Source organism: Ursus maritimus, unplaced genomic scaffold (genome assembly GCF_017311325.1).
Source record: "Ursus maritimus isolate PB19 unplaced genomic scaffold, ASM1731132v1 scaffold_21, whole genome shotgun sequence".
NCBI classification, from domain to species: Eukaryota; Metazoa; Chordata; class Mammalia; order Carnivora; family Ursidae; genus Ursus; species Ursus maritimus.
This window is the reverse complement of record NW_024424564.1, coordinates 20,120,285-20,140,890: the sequence shown is the minus strand read 5'-3', so window position 1 is coordinate 20,140,890 and position 20,606 is coordinate 20,120,285. Positions and strand designations below refer to the sequence as shown.

General features: G+C 34.5%; 1 protein-coding gene across 1 annotated transcript in view; it reads right to left on the bottom strand.

Moving 5' to 3' along the window:
• Positions 1-20,606, bottom strand: part of PTPRQ (protein tyrosine phosphatase receptor type Q) — a 194,147-nt gene that overhangs the window by 113,149 nt on the left and 60,392 nt on the right. Inside the window, exons 18-25 of the mRNA XM_008710346.1 lie at positions 18,058-18,218; positions 17,171-17,316; positions 12,171-12,339; positions 10,456-10,746; positions 9,918-10,193; positions 9,401-9,552; positions 5,809-5,950; positions 1,555-1,824 (exon numbers count right to left, since the gene is read on the bottom strand). Coding sequence (XP_008708568.1) covers positions 1,555-1,824; positions 5,809-5,950; positions 9,401-9,552; positions 9,918-10,193; positions 10,456-10,746; positions 12,171-12,339; positions 17,171-17,316; positions 18,058-18,218 — 1,607 coding nt within the window. The remainder of the gene's footprint in view (positions 1-1,554; positions 1,825-5,808; positions 5,951-9,400; positions 9,553-9,917; positions 10,194-10,455; positions 10,747-12,170; positions 12,340-17,170; positions 17,317-18,057; positions 18,219-20,606) is intronic.

Genomic DNA, 20,606 nt, shown 5'->3' with positions numbered 1-20,606 from the left:
AAACAAAGGATGTACAGAAGATTATGGAGCAGCTAGGAGAGTTAGAAAAGGTGAATTTATACCTGAAACAGGTAAACTAGTTGTTTTTTTATAGCACTATTCATCAGCCAGCATCTGGTGAAAACAAACAGTGGAATCCTCTCAGAGTTGGGAAACCCCTGGAAGATGAGTCACAGTGCCGTGGTTTGAGATATAAGGAGTAAGAGGCAGGTGCTGCTAAAAAGCATCCATCCCAGCTGAACAGGCAGAACACTGAAGTCTGAGGAAGTGTTGCACTGGAAGAATGAGAAGGAAAGGGTGCTGATTAGGATGCTGAAACCAGGGAGAAGGTACACCATGTCTCAAAGTTCTGCGGTTTACCGCCTCAAGGATAGAGAGGCGGAGTAAAATTGGGTGATGCTGATTTCAAAAGGAGGAAGGAATTAAAAGGTGCTACCAAGATAACAGATGTGGCTGCGCCAGAAGTAAACAATTATGCCATTGCCACAGTTCCTATTAGAGAGGGCTTCCAGGGAAGTAGTATCATAAGGAAGGAATCGGACTTACATTTTTATGTGCAGGTGCAATACTGGAGGAGGTAGAAGAATGTAGGAGATTATGACATAGGTCAGACCAGTGTTAGGGAGAGCAAGAGTTTTCTTCTTTGAGGACGAGTGCTTAGTGAACTGGATGTTTTTATTGAAATAATATACAAGATAGCAAACAAAACAAAACAAAACAAAACCCAAAAACAAAAAACAACCAAACAAAAAAACCCAAATAATATACAAGATAAAGGCTGGTGTATAGGAAAACAAATAGATGAAAGAGAGTTTAACACTGCCAGCTATGGAATTCAGGGAAGCATCTAGAATTCCATAAAATAAATTAAGTAAAAAAAAGATAAATATCAACATGTTTACATGTTTACTCCATATTTTAAATTATGAGAAAGCATAATTCGATAAGTTTAGAGTTTGTATAATAAGAAATAATTTTTTGTGGAAAGACAGTAGAGCAGATTTGCTCTTTTCTCCTCCTTTTAATTGCCCAATGTTGTGGAGAGGGATCAATATACTACACAGCTGGTACTCAGGTAACACGTATCATAAAAATGTGTTACATTTTTAAATACTTCTTTCATATCTCCAGATAAATGTGCTATAAAAACAAATACCATATGGATTCACTCCTATGTGGAACTTAAGAAACAAAACAGATGAACAGAGAAGAAAAAAAAAAAAAGAGAGGCAAACCAGAGAACAGACTCTTAATTATAGAGAACAAATTGAGGGTTGCTGGAAGGGAGGTGGTGGGGGGATGGGCTAAATAGGTGATGGGCATTAAGGAGGGCACTTGTGATGAGCGCTGGGTGTTGTATGTAAATGATGAATCACTAAATTCTACATCTGAAACTAATATTACATTGTCTGTTAACTAGAATTAAATAAAAGTGAAGGAAAAACAAGATTACAACTGCTATTGACAAATGTATGACACAGGCCACATTTCCGGTGTTAGGTACCTCTTTCAGGTAAATTACCTGTTTCAGGTTACATGTTTCACAGTAGTTACCTGCTTCAGGTAGTGTGCTGATGTTGCATGTTTTTTCATCACCTTCACCAGCTGAGGTTGAAGCTCTTATTTTAAAGACATATGAGGTATTGGCAAGAAGTTTCACGAAAGTATACATATGGTCTTGGGGAGAGACTCTTGTAGAATTCCTTTCAACTGTTATCATATAATGCGTAATTATTCCATTTGCCTTTTTGGGTGGATCCCACTTCACTAAAGCTGACTGCCAGCTCGTTGCTATACACTGTATGTTCTGTACAGCATCCGGAACTTAAAAGATAAACAAATGCCCAAAGTTAAAATTTATACACATGTAGTAAATGATTTTATTACATGATTGCTACATAAAATCATGTTTAGGAGTTGAGTGCAAATAAAAATTTAACATATCAACCTTGCAATGTTGTTGGGGTTAATGTAGAACATGAAATCAGCCATAATACCTGGCTCGCTACAATGTAACAGGGAGGCCACTGGGGGCAGGGAAGGCTTTGGAGATGGGCACAGGCCTTGGGAATGCGGAGGCCTGCACTACCACCACTCTGCGGTTGGAATGCTGCAGGGAGTTGCCTTCCCCCAAGCTTTCTTAGCCCAAATAGCTGCTCTGTGATCTAAGAGATGTAGGCATTGTCCCTCAGGCTATGTTTAGCAGAAATCGTAGAACAGGCAGATTAGCCGTAGACAGATCCTCCAGTTTCAGTAAGACCCCTTATCACGCACTTGAGAAACAATGATAAGGATTTGTGATTATCCTGAAGGACCAATAAAAGCAGGAGCAAAGAAGAGCAAAGGGTCTTCATCTCTGAGAGCTGACCCCCTTGCCTTCTCTTCTCTTTCACAGCAAAGTTTAGAGTATTTCATCCATTGGTACAGGGATTGCTGGCAATTCCCGGCAAAATAGGTGCTCAGTAAGTTCTTCACATAGGCTGAATCAAATGGTAGTTGGCTCATTTTCTATGCTATTATGTTAATCCTTACAATACTGAGCCAATCACTGAATATTTTCCTACGCCCAAGCAGCAATCATCCTCAAATCCTGAGAAGCAACTAACTGTATAGTCTCAAACTCAGGCAGTGGTTGAAGCCTGCTCTCTTTATCTCAACCAGAAAGGAGTAGTCTTAGTAACACTCTTTTCATGGAAACTTTTTATGGAAAACATAGATGTAGGTACCTCCATGATGAGACACATCTGGGCCTAACAGTGTTAGGAGATAGTTGGACAATCAGGTAGTCAGGGCCGGGGTCCCCACCAAGAAAACAGGGAGTCAGGATAGCTAAAAGAAAACAGCACTAACATCCGGTTTTGCAGCTTAGACAGGACCACGCTAGCATTCTGCTTTGCAGCCTTTGCAGAAATGACTTCTGCAAAATGTCCCAAAATATGACAACTAACCACAAAAGCATTTATCAATATCCACGGGCAAGGTGCCGTTGCTATCCCCCAGATGTCAGCCAAAACAGACCATCAGCACATGGACATTAGCCTAATAGGTAGACAGATACGTGACCAAAGCCCTGATTGGCACGACTCAGCATGCCCTGACTGCATAAGATAGTTCTGCAAAAGAGCTCATAATAAAACCCCTAAACTTAGAAACTCCGAGGACAACCCTCTCAGGTCCTCTCCCTCTCTCGGAGCTTTCTACTATTGCTCAATAAACTTTGCTTTGCTGCCCACCACTCTTTGTCTGGTCTACCTCTTCACTCTTCAAAGTGGGGTGACCAAGAACCGCAAGCACGAAAGGCAGAGAATTCCTGCAACAGTACCAGGAAATACGCAACCAATTTAAGGATTTTGTTTTTACAATTGGTAGTCTTCTTTAGAAGAATTGTGAAGAACTGATCCCTCAGTATCTTTTAAAAAGTCATTGCAGGGAAGATTTAAATCAGTTCCAGTTTTTAATTCAGTCCTAATTTTTTCTAGAACTTCCATGAATTTACTTAGAAATAACCCAATTTCTCAGAGGCCCACTCTATCTTGTGGACCTGGTTGAAGAGCAGTACCCCAGCCCACCAAAGTGACTGTAGGTACAGAGACTGGCTACTTCCCATGGAAATGTCCAACATGTAAAGCCCCCTAATAGTAGCATAGCTTTTTCTTATTACAGTAAAAAGAGGATGCTAGAAAGAAAATTCACATATCGTCAATTTGTGGATTATAAAAAAGTAGTGAAACAACTTGTCATTAATGCAAAACATAGTTATTTAAAGCCTACTCAAGTAATCTTTGATTTGTCTGAAGTTTTCTCTCCTGACCTAAATTTATCTTTACAAATTCTTTTTCCTTTGTAAGATCAAGGCATCAGAACTAAAGAATGTGTGGCATTTAAAATTAAAGAAAAGACAATATCTCAGCTGATCCAGGGTTCTGGCAATTAAATATTATTAATTATTTGCTTCCTTATTTTTAAAAACATAGTAGTATTTTCATAAAATAAGTTGAGGCAGTTGATACTTTGCTTAAGTTTCATTTATAAACTCAGATTTTGTGAATATCTATTTCACTGACTCTGAAATAGAAAAATAATTAACCAACAATATTTAACCTTTAAAGTTGAAAATTTTCTTTTATTTAGCCAATCAAGGCATAGAATTTTATGCAATAATTTTATTTTATGGATAAAAATATTTACCGTGTCACTGTCTACAATTTATACATGAATCCGTTTAGTAAAAATCAAGGCTAATCTTGTAGTGTTTTCTTTATGGGTTTGGCATTTGTATATAATATGTAAATTATCATTTATAATATATCCATTTCCTACAGTCATGTCCACCCTTCACTAGAGGTCAGAAGCTGATGTTCTAATTCAGTTTCTCCACTAATTTTTTCAGACCTTTTCATCTAAACTGCCTTAATCATGGTTTCTTCATCTGTAATACGAGAATGGGGCAACAGTAACATTTTCTTCAAACGCTAAATGTGTGTCCAACACACTAATAAGAACTTTATGTGGATCTTTTAAAATATTTTCCACCACAACCTTATAGGTGGCTACTGCTAATACATGTTTCTTTTCAGTTAGGAATATAGAGGCTCAGAAGACTCACAGGCCTTTGCAAGGTTATACAGTTAATAATTCAAATCCAGACGCTCTGACTTCAAAGCATGTACTTTTATCCATGATAAATATTATTGTCTTAGCCTGTCTTAAAGGAATACTATGAAAAAATCTCTCAGATATTCATAAATTAATGCAAAATGCAAAAATGATTAATTCGTCAGCGAGTGCTCTCCAGTTTCAATTTAGAGCTAATCTAAAGCAAGAGGAAGTGCATCTAAAGGTACAGAAAAAATACCTAGAGCAGTATCTTGTGCTCATTCAATAATCATTGATGAAAAAAGTGAGGAAGAGGTGCCTTTAAATATATGGTCCGGTTGAGAGAAGGAAAAGTGCATTTCTAAGCCACCCATGAAATAGATCATAAATGAAAACTATCCAGTATGCAAGCAAAGGTGAGCTTTGCCAGGTGTGACATGTAGGTAAGTTGTTTAATTAGACCAGCGGTATTTCATAGTCTTCATAATTTCCTCCACATGTTACAAATGGACTATGGGAAAGTAGAAGCTTACATAATGACCAGTGGTCTTCACAGTCACAATACATCTTTAAATAAACATCGGTATCACTGCATGGAAATATAAACCAACCTGTTAAAAGTGACTACTGGTTGGTTTCTCTTCCCTCCCTAAAAACTCAGCTGTCTCAGTTGATACTAAGAATTTGTGAAACAAAACAAATGAGCAAAGGGAAATTAAAAAGGGAGAGAGAGGGAACTAAGAAATAGACTCTTAACTATGGAAACTTTGGTCATCAGAGGAGAGGTGGGTAGGGTTGGGTGAAATAGGTGATGGGGATTAAGGAGGGCACTTGTGACGAGTACCTGGTGTTGTATGAAAGTATTCAAACACTGTATTGTATACCTGAAGCTAGTATTACCCTGTATGTTAACTGGAATTTAAATAAAAACATTATATAAAAAAAAGAATTAGGTAATTTTCACAGATACCTAGAACCTACTTTATTCCTAAACTATTCCTTTATTTCAATTTCCTCAGTTCAAAGGAAAAACCCACATGTAAATATATATATTTGACTGCACACAAGACCCAGCCTACTGTTAAAGCACTGAAATTCAACTTCCCTTTGAAGGCACTCTTAAATGATGGTACTTTATCACACAAACCAGAAGGAAGGGAAAAGTGTTAAATACAAAGTGAAACATTTTAGGATCAAAAAACCGTGTCTCACCTGATTCCTGAGTTGTGAATTTTACTACATTACTAAACTGATTGCCATTTCCAACTTTTGTAAAGGCAGATACGCTGACAGAATAGGTGCTGACTGGTTCCAGTCCAAAAAGTTGGGCTTCAGTTTGAACACCTGAAATATTCTGAAAATCAGGGAAAAATTCTTTGTCATGATGCATCACCAAAAATTTGTAACTGGAAGAAATGTTTTATTACATGAAAGTTATGCCATCTGTGTTTAATAAGCATGGGTATTTTCAGTTAAAACAAATGTTAAACATTTTTTTGTGCCACAGGATGTGATCATATGATGATATAGGATGAACTGGGAACCCTCTCAGCCCTGAAAAATCTCATAATGGCCATGTTTTTAATTTTTTTTTAAGATTTTTAATTTTTATTTATTTGAAGAGATAGAGACAGCCAGCAAGAGAAGGAACACAAGCAGGGGGAGTGGGAGAGGAAGAAGCAGGCTCATAGCAGAGGAGCCTGATGTGGGGCTCGATCCCAGGACCCCGGGATCATGCCCTGGGCCGAAGGCAGACACTTAACAACTGCGCCACCCAGGCGTCCTTTAATTTTTTTTTTAATGCTAGAGTATTTTGTTTTCATTTTGTCTCCCTAATGCTTGCTTGGATTAATATACTGATTACTTCCTTTAAATTTGCAAAAATTTAAGTTCCCAACTTAAATCAAACTTATGGGTGGTCGGTGATATTAGATTATTCTTGAATTCATCTAGAATCATTTTTTTAAAACCCAGTAATATTCTATGTAAATTAATTTATTCATCAGCTACTTCGTGCTAGGCATTGGGAATACAACAGTTTATAAAACAGAAACTCTACTCTCACAAAGCTTAAATTATGAATTTTCTTAGACAACTCCTAAATTTCTAATTTTACGCAGTCTCTTAGGAAAATGAAAAAAAGGAACAAAACAGTTATCACAATTGCTCCAGGAAGGATATGCATTCTCACAGAAAAATTTACCGTTAAGTAAACTTTGACTTATTAAACATTTCAGTAACAGAAATTTAGTAAGACTACTACCTCGCAGGGCACTTACAGTTTAATCACATTTTAAATTAAATCACATTTTAAAATAATACTCCAAGTCATTCACAAACTTTAGGGACTCATTGTATTACACTACTTCCTTTCATTCTTCTATGCTTACTACTTATAAAGCATACTGTTAGATAACCAGGAGCTTATAAAGATACATATATAAGAAATACATGGTTCCTGTCATCAAGGAATTTTTATATTAAACAGAGAAATCTATAAACAAATGTTTACTGAGGAGAAATTAAACACAACTCAGGTAAATTCTGACTTGGGTTAGGAAAGGCTCGTACCCAGAGAAATGACTGAACCTGAGATTATAATAAAAAATGTGAGCAGCTTACTGGATAGTGACCAGATTAACATAATAGTAAGTTATAAGACGGAGACGGTGAAGAATATTTCCAAACATTTTAACAGAACTTTTTCCTGAATAAACAATTTCTTTCCATATGTGTGAGCAACCCGAGTTACCAGTAGACCTGGATCTAACTGGTCTCCATGTGACCAAACTGGATGGACTACAATGGTAGGAATATTTGGGGGTTCTGGAATTATTCTACCTCCACATACCCACATATAATTTGAAAGGATAAAAAGGAAAAGAAATAGAAATTGATAGGACAAAGAAGTAGAGGAAGACATAGAAAGGAAAATAGGACAATACACTCGGAAAGATAAAAAGGTGGCATGAAGTACGTGTAAAGGAACTTAAAATAGGACTATGAAGGGGCACCTGCATGGCTCAGTTAATTAAGTGCCCAACTCTTGTTTTTTGCTCAGGTCATGATCTCAGGGTCATGAGATTGAGCCCTGCCTAGGGTTCCAACTTCAGCAGGGAGTCTGCTTCTTTCCCTCTCCCTCTGTCCCTCCCCATTCTCACGTACACACTCTCTCTCTAAAATAAATAAATATGTTTTAAAAGAGAAGACTATGAACATTGACAGAAAAACGGATGTAACAAGGAGTAACTAAAAGTAGTAAATTTTAAAGAAAAACTATTCCCTCAATTAAAAATGGTACATTTAATACTTATTGTATAAAGGTTATATGTTTGCTACTAGTAAAACTTTAATGGTAGTATTTCTACGGAAAAATCAAGATGTCTAAAAATCTTAGCATATAACTTATTCTCATACTCAGGTAAAGGTACACCATCATTTCATGCTTAGTGCTATGACAATGCTGGGTGGATTTTTTAAATCTTTTTTTTAAACTATGTATGGTAACAATTACATTGGTATGGTAACAATACATTCAACATGTGCTAAAGATTATTCTAAATGCTTGATACAGATTTTCTCTTTGTAATCCTCACTTTTTAACGTATGCATCTTTATAGCTCCCATTTTGCACTTCAAGAAACTGAGTTAGAAGAATAAGCAACTGCCATACTACAGCACATTCAGTCTGAATATGTGATTGCAGTAAGAACATGATTGCTTTTTCCTTTTTGATAATATGCATTTCCCAGTGACCCGTACAGATAAAACAAACAAAAAATTGTTAAGATTCAACCGGGGATAAATATTAGAGAGCTAGAGACTTAGCATCATTAATAGAATTTCACACTTCTGGGGAAGAGACTCCACATTTATGGAGTACTATAATTCAAATTCCATTCAGCTTATCAGACTTCAAAGTAGTATCTTGATTTCCAGAAAGAAAGCCATTGTTCCTTATGACATAACCTTAACCACTGCTTTTGCTTTTTACTATTCACTTTGTAAGCTACATATGCCATAAAAATGATTTACCATCAGCAATAAATTGTAATGCATATAATTTTGGGGACAATGTTTACTGCAGAGTTTTTTCATTCTTCTTGTTACAACTAAATAAGAGCATTCCAGTATTTCATTTGCCTTTGGAAAAAAAAATTCTTAAATAAATGCCAGTCATGTAACATATTTTGGCAACTAAATGTTAGAAATTATACAAGTATATATGAGATCCTTTGTTATATCAGTTCTTTCATTGATTCTGGAACCTAAAAATGGAGGAGGGAAAGGGTATTTAGTGTTGCAAAATTTCTAATTAGCATTGAAAGGAAAAGCATAATGGTATATCTTAAAAGACCAATTAGTGTGGGATTATATTCTATCAGGGAAGATTATCAGATGTCCAGTATAAATACTTTTCTGACAGGTTAAAAACATTCACTTGGTATCTATCTTAACAATAAATGGAAATATATTGCATTTAAGGTAATAACAGGTCTTAAATAATCTGAAAAAATTTACTATATACTTTCCAGCATTAACAAAATTATGCAATTATTTCTTAACTCGTAAATATCTAGAAGTTATAAATTCTAAGTAAATTGCTCCTCAAAGTATTCAGTTTTCAATCTGACAAATGTTTTCTATATTTTCCACAAGTATCCTTAAATGGTAGGAAAAAAAGATTATATAACAAGATGGTCCTTGTTTAATTTAAAGCAGTCCATTTTCCCCTGCATGTCAAAAGATTTAAATTCAAGTTTTGAATTTTTGAAATTAACATATACCATTATAATCAACCTACCTTATAAAATATAGTATCAGTTTCATGTTCATGAATTTTTAAACTATGTATTTTAACAATACCGCCTGGAACAGGACTTGGGTTCCATTTCAGCCATACAAAGTCTTTAGTGTAGTTGATTAAAGTCAAATTTTGAGGAGGTGCTAAAGGCACTGCAGGAAAACACATTATAAAACTTATATTCATAACATTTTTAGCATAAAAATATCATTGTGAATCTAGCTTCCTGAAGACACTAGTTAAGATTTCTAAAATGACATTTTAATTTCAGAAATAAATAGCATCAGTAATTTTGTTTTTGTATTTCCAACTCAGTCATTCCAAAGTAGTTTTAAACAAGCACTTCATTCTGAAGCTTGAACTAAGAAAAAAAAGTGTCCAGCAAAGTAGATGAATAGTAGTAAGCCTGTTACAAATAGGTAATTGAATATCCTTTCAATTTCCATGCTGTTCCCTAAAAAGAGAGAGCAAGGCTGCAACAGTGAAATCATTTGAAGAGGTATGGATTCCGGCTTACCTGACTCATCTGTGTAAAAGAAAAGAGTACTGGAAGGACCAAGTCCTTTTATAGTTCTTGCAGCGGCAAAAAAACTATATAATGTAAATGGTGAAAGCTCTTCCAATATTAGATAGTTATCAGAAGTAACGAAAGAATAATTTTCATTTGGTCCTTGTAAAGTTAAATCATAACTTATTACTGCACCATTTGGCTTTACTGGGGGATCCCATGATAAGAGAACTGAGGTAGAGGAAAGGTTTTTAAAAGTGTTGATTATTGGTGAAGTTTCTGGGACTATAAAAGAAAAAAAGAATATTAAATGAAACAAAAGTGAATTAGCATTAAAAAGAAGAGGCTTTGATAATAATAATGGGACTTAATTTTATTAGCAGATAATGAATTTTAAAAAGTATAGAGTTTGTTATATTTATTGAAAGGCTAATTATTTGAGAACAAACAGATTTTATATAATTATAAGAATGTTTTCTATCAGAAAGCATTATAAGTAAGAGAACAGCAACAATCTGCTTATAGGCAATAAAAGGGTCCAGCCTACCATCTTCTTCAGTCTTGATGTGTAGCTGGGCAGTATAGGTATCAGAGAATCCCTTTTCTGTTGATGGAGTGATTTTTAATATATAATCAGTATATTTTTCCAGATTATCAAAATACATGCTTCTCTCATATGTAACGAGAAGTGGTCTCACGTGGCGAGGAGTCTGCTGTAAGCTCAGAGAAACATAGTAGAAGACTAGACCATTTGGCAGAGACGGTGGGCTCCAGCTTACATTTATTGCAGTTGACGAAATGGACTCGTAAGTTAGGTTTCCAACAAACCCTTCAGGTACTATGGTAGGTAACGTGCAAAATATAAAAATTATCAGTCACCCCAAATAAAATTTAAGTAAATTCACAAACTGAGCATAATTGTTAATATGGTATCTTCTAAACCATCAGCTCTTAATTGTTTAAATGCAGATGTAGTAAATACCACCTATTACAAAGTATCATTACAAAATAATTATATTAAAAGTGACCCAAGATATAAACCCTGTCATCTTTAATATGTGTGAGAATTGCTTTATAAATAATATTCTCTTGTCTTTTCTTTCCTACAGCATGGAGATGACCCATGTATCATACATGTATGACTGTATATATATGCTCAGATATTTAAATATTTGACCATTTATATTATCTAAACAATATTTTTATTTTCCTTCTTCTAAAGATTATTGTACATATATTACATCTAGGACCTCTCGCCTACAACAGTGCACAGTAAGTGTTTATTATTCATGGTGCTATAACAGTCACTGATAAAATTTATAGGTTGGAGAAAATATGGGGAGAGATCTGCATTTAAAGAATGCCTGAAATGATATTGACCACCTACTGCACTAAAACACCTTGCTAAAGACTCTGCAAGCACATATTTTCACATATTTTTTCGCATATTATTCTGTTACTCAATGTGTAAACTATTTAAAAGATTGTTCTAACAAGGAAAGCCTTCACTTGTCCTACTTATCGTGTCTGCCAGTTTACAGTCTTAAGACAATAAACACGAGATCTTACTCTCAGCAGAAGTTTAGGTCAATACCATTTCTCAATAAGAGACCAGTCTTTAAGAAATAAAGGGACACCAGAAACAAGAAGAAACAGGCAATGATTCATGCATCATTGTATTCTTGACGCTGAAACCTAAAAAAGCATCAAGCGCTTCAATCATCATAGTTTTCTGAATACTCAGCACAAACAGGATACTGCTGAAGCCGCGTACAAGAACTTCTGGGGTTAAAAAAGTAAAGATATTCCAGGTGTCTGAGTCAAAATCACAGTAAGAACAAAGATGCTGTATAGAGTCCTATGTGGATTCAAAGGCTGAAACGGAAGTTGCTAGATTAAATTCAAAAAAAAGAAAGTAGTTCCAAAAGCAAAGGGACAAGTATATTAAATATTGGGAAATCCATCGATGTATCCAACAGTATTTTTCATGCTTGTAACTGGATGGCTGTGACATCCTTTGAAGCAATAAAAGTGACAGAGTTTTCATGAGGGGTAGCAGTTTTCATGAATAGAAAAGGCTGTTATTATTGTAATCATTTTATAGCCACCTTAAATGCATTTTCAAACTTCTATAATAACTTTTAAATGTGTCTAAATAAATTACAGATTTTACTAGCAACATACACAAATAGGAAAAACACTCTGAAATAAAGTATTAAATTAATCCTCTTAAAGATTAATAAATGCTTTTTGTTTACATACTGTCTTGATCTGTGTGTACTTGAACCATGTCACTGCTTTTATTCCCATTTCCAACTGAAGTACTTGCTGTTACCCAAAATGTATAGTAGCTGAATATTGCCAGTTTATCTATTATTGCAGATACAGTCATATTGTCAAAGTCACTGGTTACTTCATGGAGTGTAAAATTCTGAAAAATAAACATATAATTGTTCAGAATATAGTTTTAGTATACATGAACATTTCAAAATAATTATTATCCATGAATTAGTTGCCTCATTATTTTAATATGTCAATTTTTGAGAAAAATCAACATAGAAAATTTTAGCGCAATAATTAAACTGGAAATATGTGGTACTAAAAGAGGAATGGATGGTGGTAGTTTATCATAAAATCAGCATACAGAATAGCAAAGAGTAAAAACTCCCAGCTTATGGAGAACATTCAGTGGCCAGCTGAAAATGCTATAACTGTACTGATCAGTGTCACTTTTCCTTATAAAACATTCAAGTATTTTTCAAAACACGGACCATATATTTTTGAACAAGTTTAGGTGTTATGTAAAAACTTTTATTTTTTTTCTTCCTGTTAATGATGAAGAAATTATGAAAGTATTCACCTGTTTCTCTCAACTCAAATGGTTATTATTCATCCTTAATGGGGCTTTTTTTCTATAATTATGAGGAGAAATAGGAAGTCAGACACATTTTCTTTCCTATATGCAGAGTAAGAGCAATTTTGAAATTCTTTTGCCTGACTCCTAGTTATATTTGTCCTAAGGCATTTTTCAATGATTAAGGAATTTATTTATGCAATCATTTCCTTTCTGACCATATGTTAAACACAAAACACCAATAGGTAAAGAAAACAAATTCTAAAATAAAGGAAAATAGACTTGAAAATTATGTAGGCAATTAGTATGAATAAGTCTTAATAATAATGTGCGTTTACACCAAGAAAGGTCAATCATTCCAATCCACACAAAACTTTGAGCATCCTATAGACCTAAATCCAATTCTAGCAGAGTAGCCCTCAATAAATCATCTCAAATCAAAGCTTTTCCTTCCTCAACTATAAAATAGGAATAATTATTTCTCCTTCACAGAGAGATTTTGAGGATTACATGATATGCAAGCACATAAAACAATATCATATCTGATACACAACTAAAAACAGAATAAATGATAATTAGTTCATTTAAATGAAAAAACAGGGTAATCTGGGGCCCCTGGGTGGCTCATTGGTTAAGCACCCGACTCCATCCAACTATTTTTTTTGAAGATTTTATTTATTTATTTGATACAGAGGGAGGAAAGAGAGAGAGGCAGAGGGAGAGGGAGAGGCAGACTCCCCACCTAGCAGGGTGCCTGAGGTGGGACTCATTCTCAGGACCCTGGGATCATGACCTGAGCCGAAGACAGCCGCTTAACTGACTGAGCCACCCAGATGCCCCAAGCATCCATCCGACTCTCGATTTTGGCTGGGGTCATGATCTCAGGGTCCTGGAATAAGCCCCCACATCAGGCTCTGTGCTCAGCAGGGAGTCTCCTTGAGATTCTCTCTCCCTCTCCTCTCCCACTGCCCCTCCCTCCCCCACTCTCTCACACACAATCTCTCCCTCTCTCTCAAATAAATAAATCTAGATGAAAAACTTAGGGTAGTAAATTTGACTAAAGTTTATAGTTAGGATGGTTCTATATGTATCAAAAAATTAAATTCAGCAAAGTTCTGTGGTTCTTTTGCCAGTATTTGGTGTAGGGGGAGGGAAGAATGAGTTTAATAAAAGGTCTACCTCAATTTTGTGATTGCTTATTTAGGAACAGAAAAGTTAAAACAGTATAACAATCTCACACAAAATATGATCTGTAAACTTCAATATCTTTCAACATACCTATTTTACACATGGAATAGCTGGTTTATATGAAGTATCTCTCTTTTTTTTTAAAGATTTTATTTTATTTATTTGACAGAGATAGAGACAGCCAGTGAGAGAGGGAACACAAGCAGGGGGAGTGGGAGAGGAAGAAGCAGGCGCATAGCGGAAGAGCCTGATGTGGGGCTCGATCCCATAACGCCGGGATCACGCCCTGAGCCGAAGGCAGACGCTTAACCACTGTGCCACCCAGGCGCCCCTATATGAAGTATCTCTTAAAAATATTAAGGTAATTAGTCAGCCTTTTAAAAAGAAAGCAATCTTGCCACTTATGACAGCAAGGATGAACCTTGAGGGCATAATGCTGAATGAAATATGTCCAACAGAGAAAGACAAATACCTTACAATCTGACTCATATGTGGAATCTAAAACAAACAAAAAACCAAAACCCTGAACTCACAGACACAGAGAAAAGACTGGGTGGTTGCCAGAGGTGCAGGGTGGGGGGAGGTAGGCAAAATGGGTGAAGGTGATCAAAAGGTACAGACTTCCAGTTATAAAATAAATAAGTCACGAGTATATAATGAAAAAATATATTAATACAGATTTTTGGTATAAATTTTAATTTTTCTTTGTTATAGAATTTATTCTACCTATCAGAATAAATCACCTAATGACTATTCAGAAATGAATTATTTTGAATCACCCAGAAGTCATTCCTGATGAACATGTGACTTAGCATGCACAGACATGTAACACATTTGGAATCAGATCAATTATCCAGATGATCAATTCAATTATTTTGTTTTTGGAAAAAACTATCTTTCAGCTCAAGTCATCGAATTAAGACTCACTACTTTGTATCTATAAATGCAGTCAGAAGTTATATAGTGTAAGCTTCCAAATTTGATTAATCCACCAGTACAGTACTCATTTAGCATTTTGTTAGTATAATAAGACACTATGTCAGGCACAGGAGGAGATATGACTAAGTGTGTAAAAGTGAAAATGTGGAAGAGTTAATACAGTCTACTAAACACAATGAGTAGCAATCGAAGGGAAAACAAATGGTAGCAGAGAGATTAAATTCCCCAAGGTAAGAAGAAGGAAAAATCACTTCACTACAAACTCAAATGCTCCATAATTATAACTAAATACCAAAGTCATGTTGGTCCATTATAATAATTTTATGTTCTTTCAACTGAAAATATTAATTGAGCATTAAACTTATGTATGATACAGAACCAGAGGACTCTGGGGGATGGAACAATAAGTGTCACATGACCCTTTTCTTCGAGTTATTTGTTGTGGCATAGGAGCTAAGACAAGTAAGCAGATACCAGGAATGAAAAGCAGAATATGATGAACCGTGCATGAAGTATTCTACAAGTTCTGTGGGAAAGAGGAGGAGGAAGAAAAAAGCAATACACTTATTCTGCTATATACTTTTCATTTCGAGGATTTCTTCTATTCTGCCAATCCAAAATAGAAAATTAGGAAGTGAAGATGCTGTATTTAACACTAACTGGAGGAACAAATTAAAGCACAGATGAACTTCAAGCAATATGAGAAATGTTTTCACATCGTTAGCCTGTGCCCTCTTGCAGCTGTCACACATAAAAGCATTCTTAAGATTATTTAATAAAAGATTACATTTTCTAAGATAGATGAACTGTAAATGGGATGGTATCATATACCCAGCTTTGACTAAATAGGCTCATAAGATCATGTTGAAAACATAGTTAGATGTTTACAATTCATTATTTAGATGTGGACAAGAAGAACCAAAATAGAATTAAAGTAAGTTGTGCAGAAGCAAAACCTTTGCTAAGATTTAGAACTACTGACATCACTTTGCAATATTTTTGTTAAATGCATGAAAGAAGAAAAATCTGCATTTTGAATAGCCTCCGTGATGTAATGACACATTGTTAAATTTGTAAACAACATTGTGTAAAAAATAATAATAAATTGCACACTAATCCCATTTCTTTTCTCCAAACAGAGTAGAACAAAAAAGAGTAGGAAAAATTTCTTAATGTACATAGAAGGGGGGAAAAAGGATCCTCCTTTCTTCTTCTGCTTTTAAGGTATTTGTTTAAAAAGTCTACATCTATAATTACATTTTTATGTATATCTTCATGCCTTATATAAAGTAGTTTTCCTTTTGGCATGAAGTTTTAAGTAGTCACACTTATTCAACCCCTACCCTTAGAGGTCCTTGACCAGAATGTAAAAACCAAACCAACATTGACTTTCTCTTCTTCACTGCTAGGTTAGTCCTGAGATAGCTGGTAAAATTCTGCTTTGACCTTACTGATCAACCTAAACTACAGCATAGATACACTAAGGCAAATAATACAATAAAGCATGCTTTATTTCCTGAGATTGTAAATTGTAGTATTTCTTTGAAATTAGTTATTTTTTCCAAATTATATTCCAACTCTCTCCATTCCTGGTTCAATCACAACCATTCCGGTTTCATCCTTTTCATATATTAGAAGTCTATAAAATATCTAGTTTGGATAAACAGAGGATTTCTATTAAGTAAATTGAAAATACTTCTCTAAATGAAATGCATTTTAGCTATTTTCATAACCATCATTCACATCAGAAAACTGCGACCCTAAAATCCTGCATTCTTCAAGTTAAATAATCACATTACTAGTGGTTTTATTACATCTAATAATAAATAATAACAACAACCCCTTCTGTAGCAGTTGAAAATTTTTAAAATTGAAAAAAAAATACACAAACACATCCAAACTTGAAAACTATTTATATTGTATACAAGCAAAAGGGAAAAAATTTAACTAAGAAATAATTGAGGGTAAATTAAACCATCAACTCTTTAGAGAACCCTTCTTGGAGAAGTAGGATTAAGGCCATATTTATACACAGAATTTTAAATAGGTGGCAGCTTCACTGTTAGCAATGCATTTGAAACGTGTGAGCATGCATAGCTAGATTAAAATGTATCTGACCTATCTCTACCACATTTTTTCAATGTCAATGGGAGTTTTATAAAATGTCTATGCATAATTATCAGTGTAAGATACATGATGTTTCTACAATGCCAAGTCTATATCATCATCAATAAAAACTGAAGCCTATAAATAAAGAACTAGGAGAAAATTCAGGTCTCACCTGCACAAAAGTACCTGAAGTATTTCTGTAATAAACAGAATAATATTGTATAATCCCATTAGGTTTTGAAGGAGGCATCCAAAAGAGCATTATTGATGAAGAACTGAGATTTGTATAATGAACATCTTTGGGAGGATCACTTGGTGCTACAACACAAACAATTGAACAGAAAACTGTATTTGTGGCTCCAAATAATGTCCGAAATATTCTAAATTTTACCTGTCTTTGATAAGTGATGACCATCGTTTTTCAAAAAAAAACCCAAAAAACAAAAAATAAAAAACAACCTTAAATTAGGAATAACACCTAATTAGAAGTCAGAAATGAAATCTGTAGGCTCATTGGGCCATCCCTCTCACACTATATCACAGCAACATCCAAGCAGAGGACTGTTGGATTTCTTACTGGTAAAACACTATCCCAGCTATAAAACATGCCTACTGCCCTGTATCTGAAAACAACATTATAACAAGTCTCCATTATAAAACACGTAATATGAAATTCTAATTTAGCTTAGAATCTTGAAATCGAATAATAGAGAACAAAGAAAGCTGACTTCATGCATTTTATTTTGTTTCATTTAACAAATACATAAAATGCTTACGAACTGTCAAGTTCTGTACTGAATGCATTTATAAATATAAACTCACTTAATCCTCAGAAGGACCCTGTAAAATAGGTATATATTGTTTCCATTAATTCAGATAGGAAACTGAGGCACAGAGAGATTAACTTCCCCAACATCACACAGCTAGGAAATGACCAAAAAGCAATTTTGCCTCCAAAACGATGACAGATATTAGGCTTAATAACACATTTTGTATTTAATTCTTATTTTTTTCTGAGTAGGATATTCTTTTACTTGGCCTACATCCAAAAGAACTTACCTCCCTCGGGTGTTCGAAAGTTAATGATACTGCTTCTCATTTTCCCATCACCAAACCTGGTGCTAGCTGTTACATAAGCACTATATTCAACATCATAGTTCAAATCGGAGAACTCTAATGATGCTTCAGTTACATTAATAACCTTTAATGATGATCTATCCCTGGGAGAAAAGAAAGAAATTATCTGTATAATTGACTATTAAACATTACATATACATTTTGAGCACAAGCACATTAAAGATAAGCAACATTAATGCACAGAAATATATCAATCCAGAATAACAGGGTAAAGATGCCACTTATTCTGAAATGTGGAAAAGAGTGAAATTCAGAATAATTCAATAAATAAATTTCTTTTGTTTTCAAGTATATTCAGTAATTCAATCAAATGTTAGTAAGATGCTCGTATTAGAATTTGCTTGGACTGATTTTAATTTAGCTCTAGGAATACTGTGTAGTCCAAATAATTACACCACTTTTTTTCATACCCATGTTTTAGTTGTTCAAATATTTCTTCTTTTTAAGTGTTGGCAACCTCTTATTTATACTCTTTGTCAAATTCACTTTTCATATATTGTACAAAAGTAATATTTACCTTAGACCAATTCAAGCAAACAGTAAATATTTGAATAGTAGTATCTAAAATAGCCAACCTGTGGGTTATCTTTCATTTATTAATTATATTATCCTTTAATTATTAATTTATAATAACAAATTATGTATTAACTGGAAACAAACTGAAAATAATGTATATATAACATACAAAACAGAAAAAGGTAGAGCTCATGTCTTTTATCCAATTAAAATCTTAGAACTATTTAAAATGTCACTCTAGAAAAGGAAACACAAATAAATGTAGATTAAAAACTCTCCAAGTAAGTACTGAAATCGCAAGAGGGAAAAGAAAGTCTAAAGAACAAAATGTTGCTAAGTAATATAATACTACAATTATTTTACTTCAGTCATGTTCGTAGAGTTTCTATAGTTTTGAATGAAGTATATCAATTAAAATCTAAACTAAAGAATGAACATGTATATAGGGGTGCTGAAAACTGCATTTAAAAAGAAATTTAGGGGCGTTTGGGTGGCTCAGTCAGTTAAGCATCTGATTCTTTATTTCAACTCAGATCATCATCTCAGGGTCCTGGGATCCAGCCCCGTGTCAGGATCTATGCTCAGTGGGGAATCTGCTTGAAGATTCTCTCTCTCTCCCTCCGGCCCTCCCCTCACCTCTCTCTCAAATAAATAAATAAATTTAAAAAAAAAAGAAGTTTAGATTTTTAAGAGCAATAAAATTAATTATGAAAGAATGTAAGTAAGGGAATATGATCAACATCACAGAAAAACTATCTATCTTTCATGTAATCTCATTTTTCCTCTATAGTATCACAAAGAACCCAAGAAGTAAATGGATTATTTCCTCTGAATATAAAATGCTTTTTCTTTGCCATTGAAATAATTAAGGGTATCCACAAAGACAGACATTTTAGGCATGGTTTTACTATTACAAAAGTGTCAATCCACTCCAAATATTAAGTATGGTTATCTGAAAAGTAGTTGGAAAGCTTACCATAGTGAGAAGAATATGGATTCAGAGTATGTGATTGGAGACAGGCAAGATTAGCAAGGCTATTCAGCAATTTGAAACAGTTTCATCAGACAGTCTCTCAGAAGCAGTAGGGACTTCACTGAGACCCAGGAGGGGGCTTTTAGAACTTAATGCTGTGCCTGTTAGTCTCGGAGAAAGATGCTTTGTCATAGAAACTTTACCCAATTCCATACTCCTGTCATTGGTCACAGGTCATTAGAACACTGCAGTATGGTTAATCCAATTCAGATTTCCAAAGCTATGAAATTAGCTAAAGTAATCTAATTGCATTTTACCTATTTTTAAAATTCCTTTTCAAGCACATTTTTCAATGCTGACCTTCAAAACAAAATACTGCAGATGAGTATGTCCACAATCAGAAAAACCCTGATTATGTTCCATAAATAATGTAGAATGAAGCCAATTACCTAAAAAGGCAGGTCAAAAGTAAATATTGTCTCACATATCCAGATATTTCAGTAAGAAGAAGACAGTCTTTATAAATTGTCTCAATAATGAAACCAAGAATCCACCTCAGCATATACGGACATAGTTTCTACCTCTATACTGGCTTACCCTGAAACAAAATGGTACCAACAAAATTTTTCAGATACTGATATGTCTTGCTGTTTCAGGCGTGTTTGCTTTTCTTTTGGAGTTTAGGATTGTGGTTGATATTTCATTGACTAAGTTAGAAAATATATATATATATCTGAGCATAAGTAAACTTCAACTGAAATTTCAATTTCTGATCCAAATTCAGAACATAGATAGTTAAAAGTTTGCTCTATAACTGAGAACTTGGAAGTAAAAATGAGAGAGAAGTGCTGCTGTCTCTGAGGATCTGAGTCCCCCCTCCTTGCTCTTACACAGTTGCCAGATTGGAGGAAAGACTGGGCTGATGCCTGAGCTCTCTGCTCTCTGAAGAGAGCAGTCCTGCAGTTCGGATGGGTCACCCTGT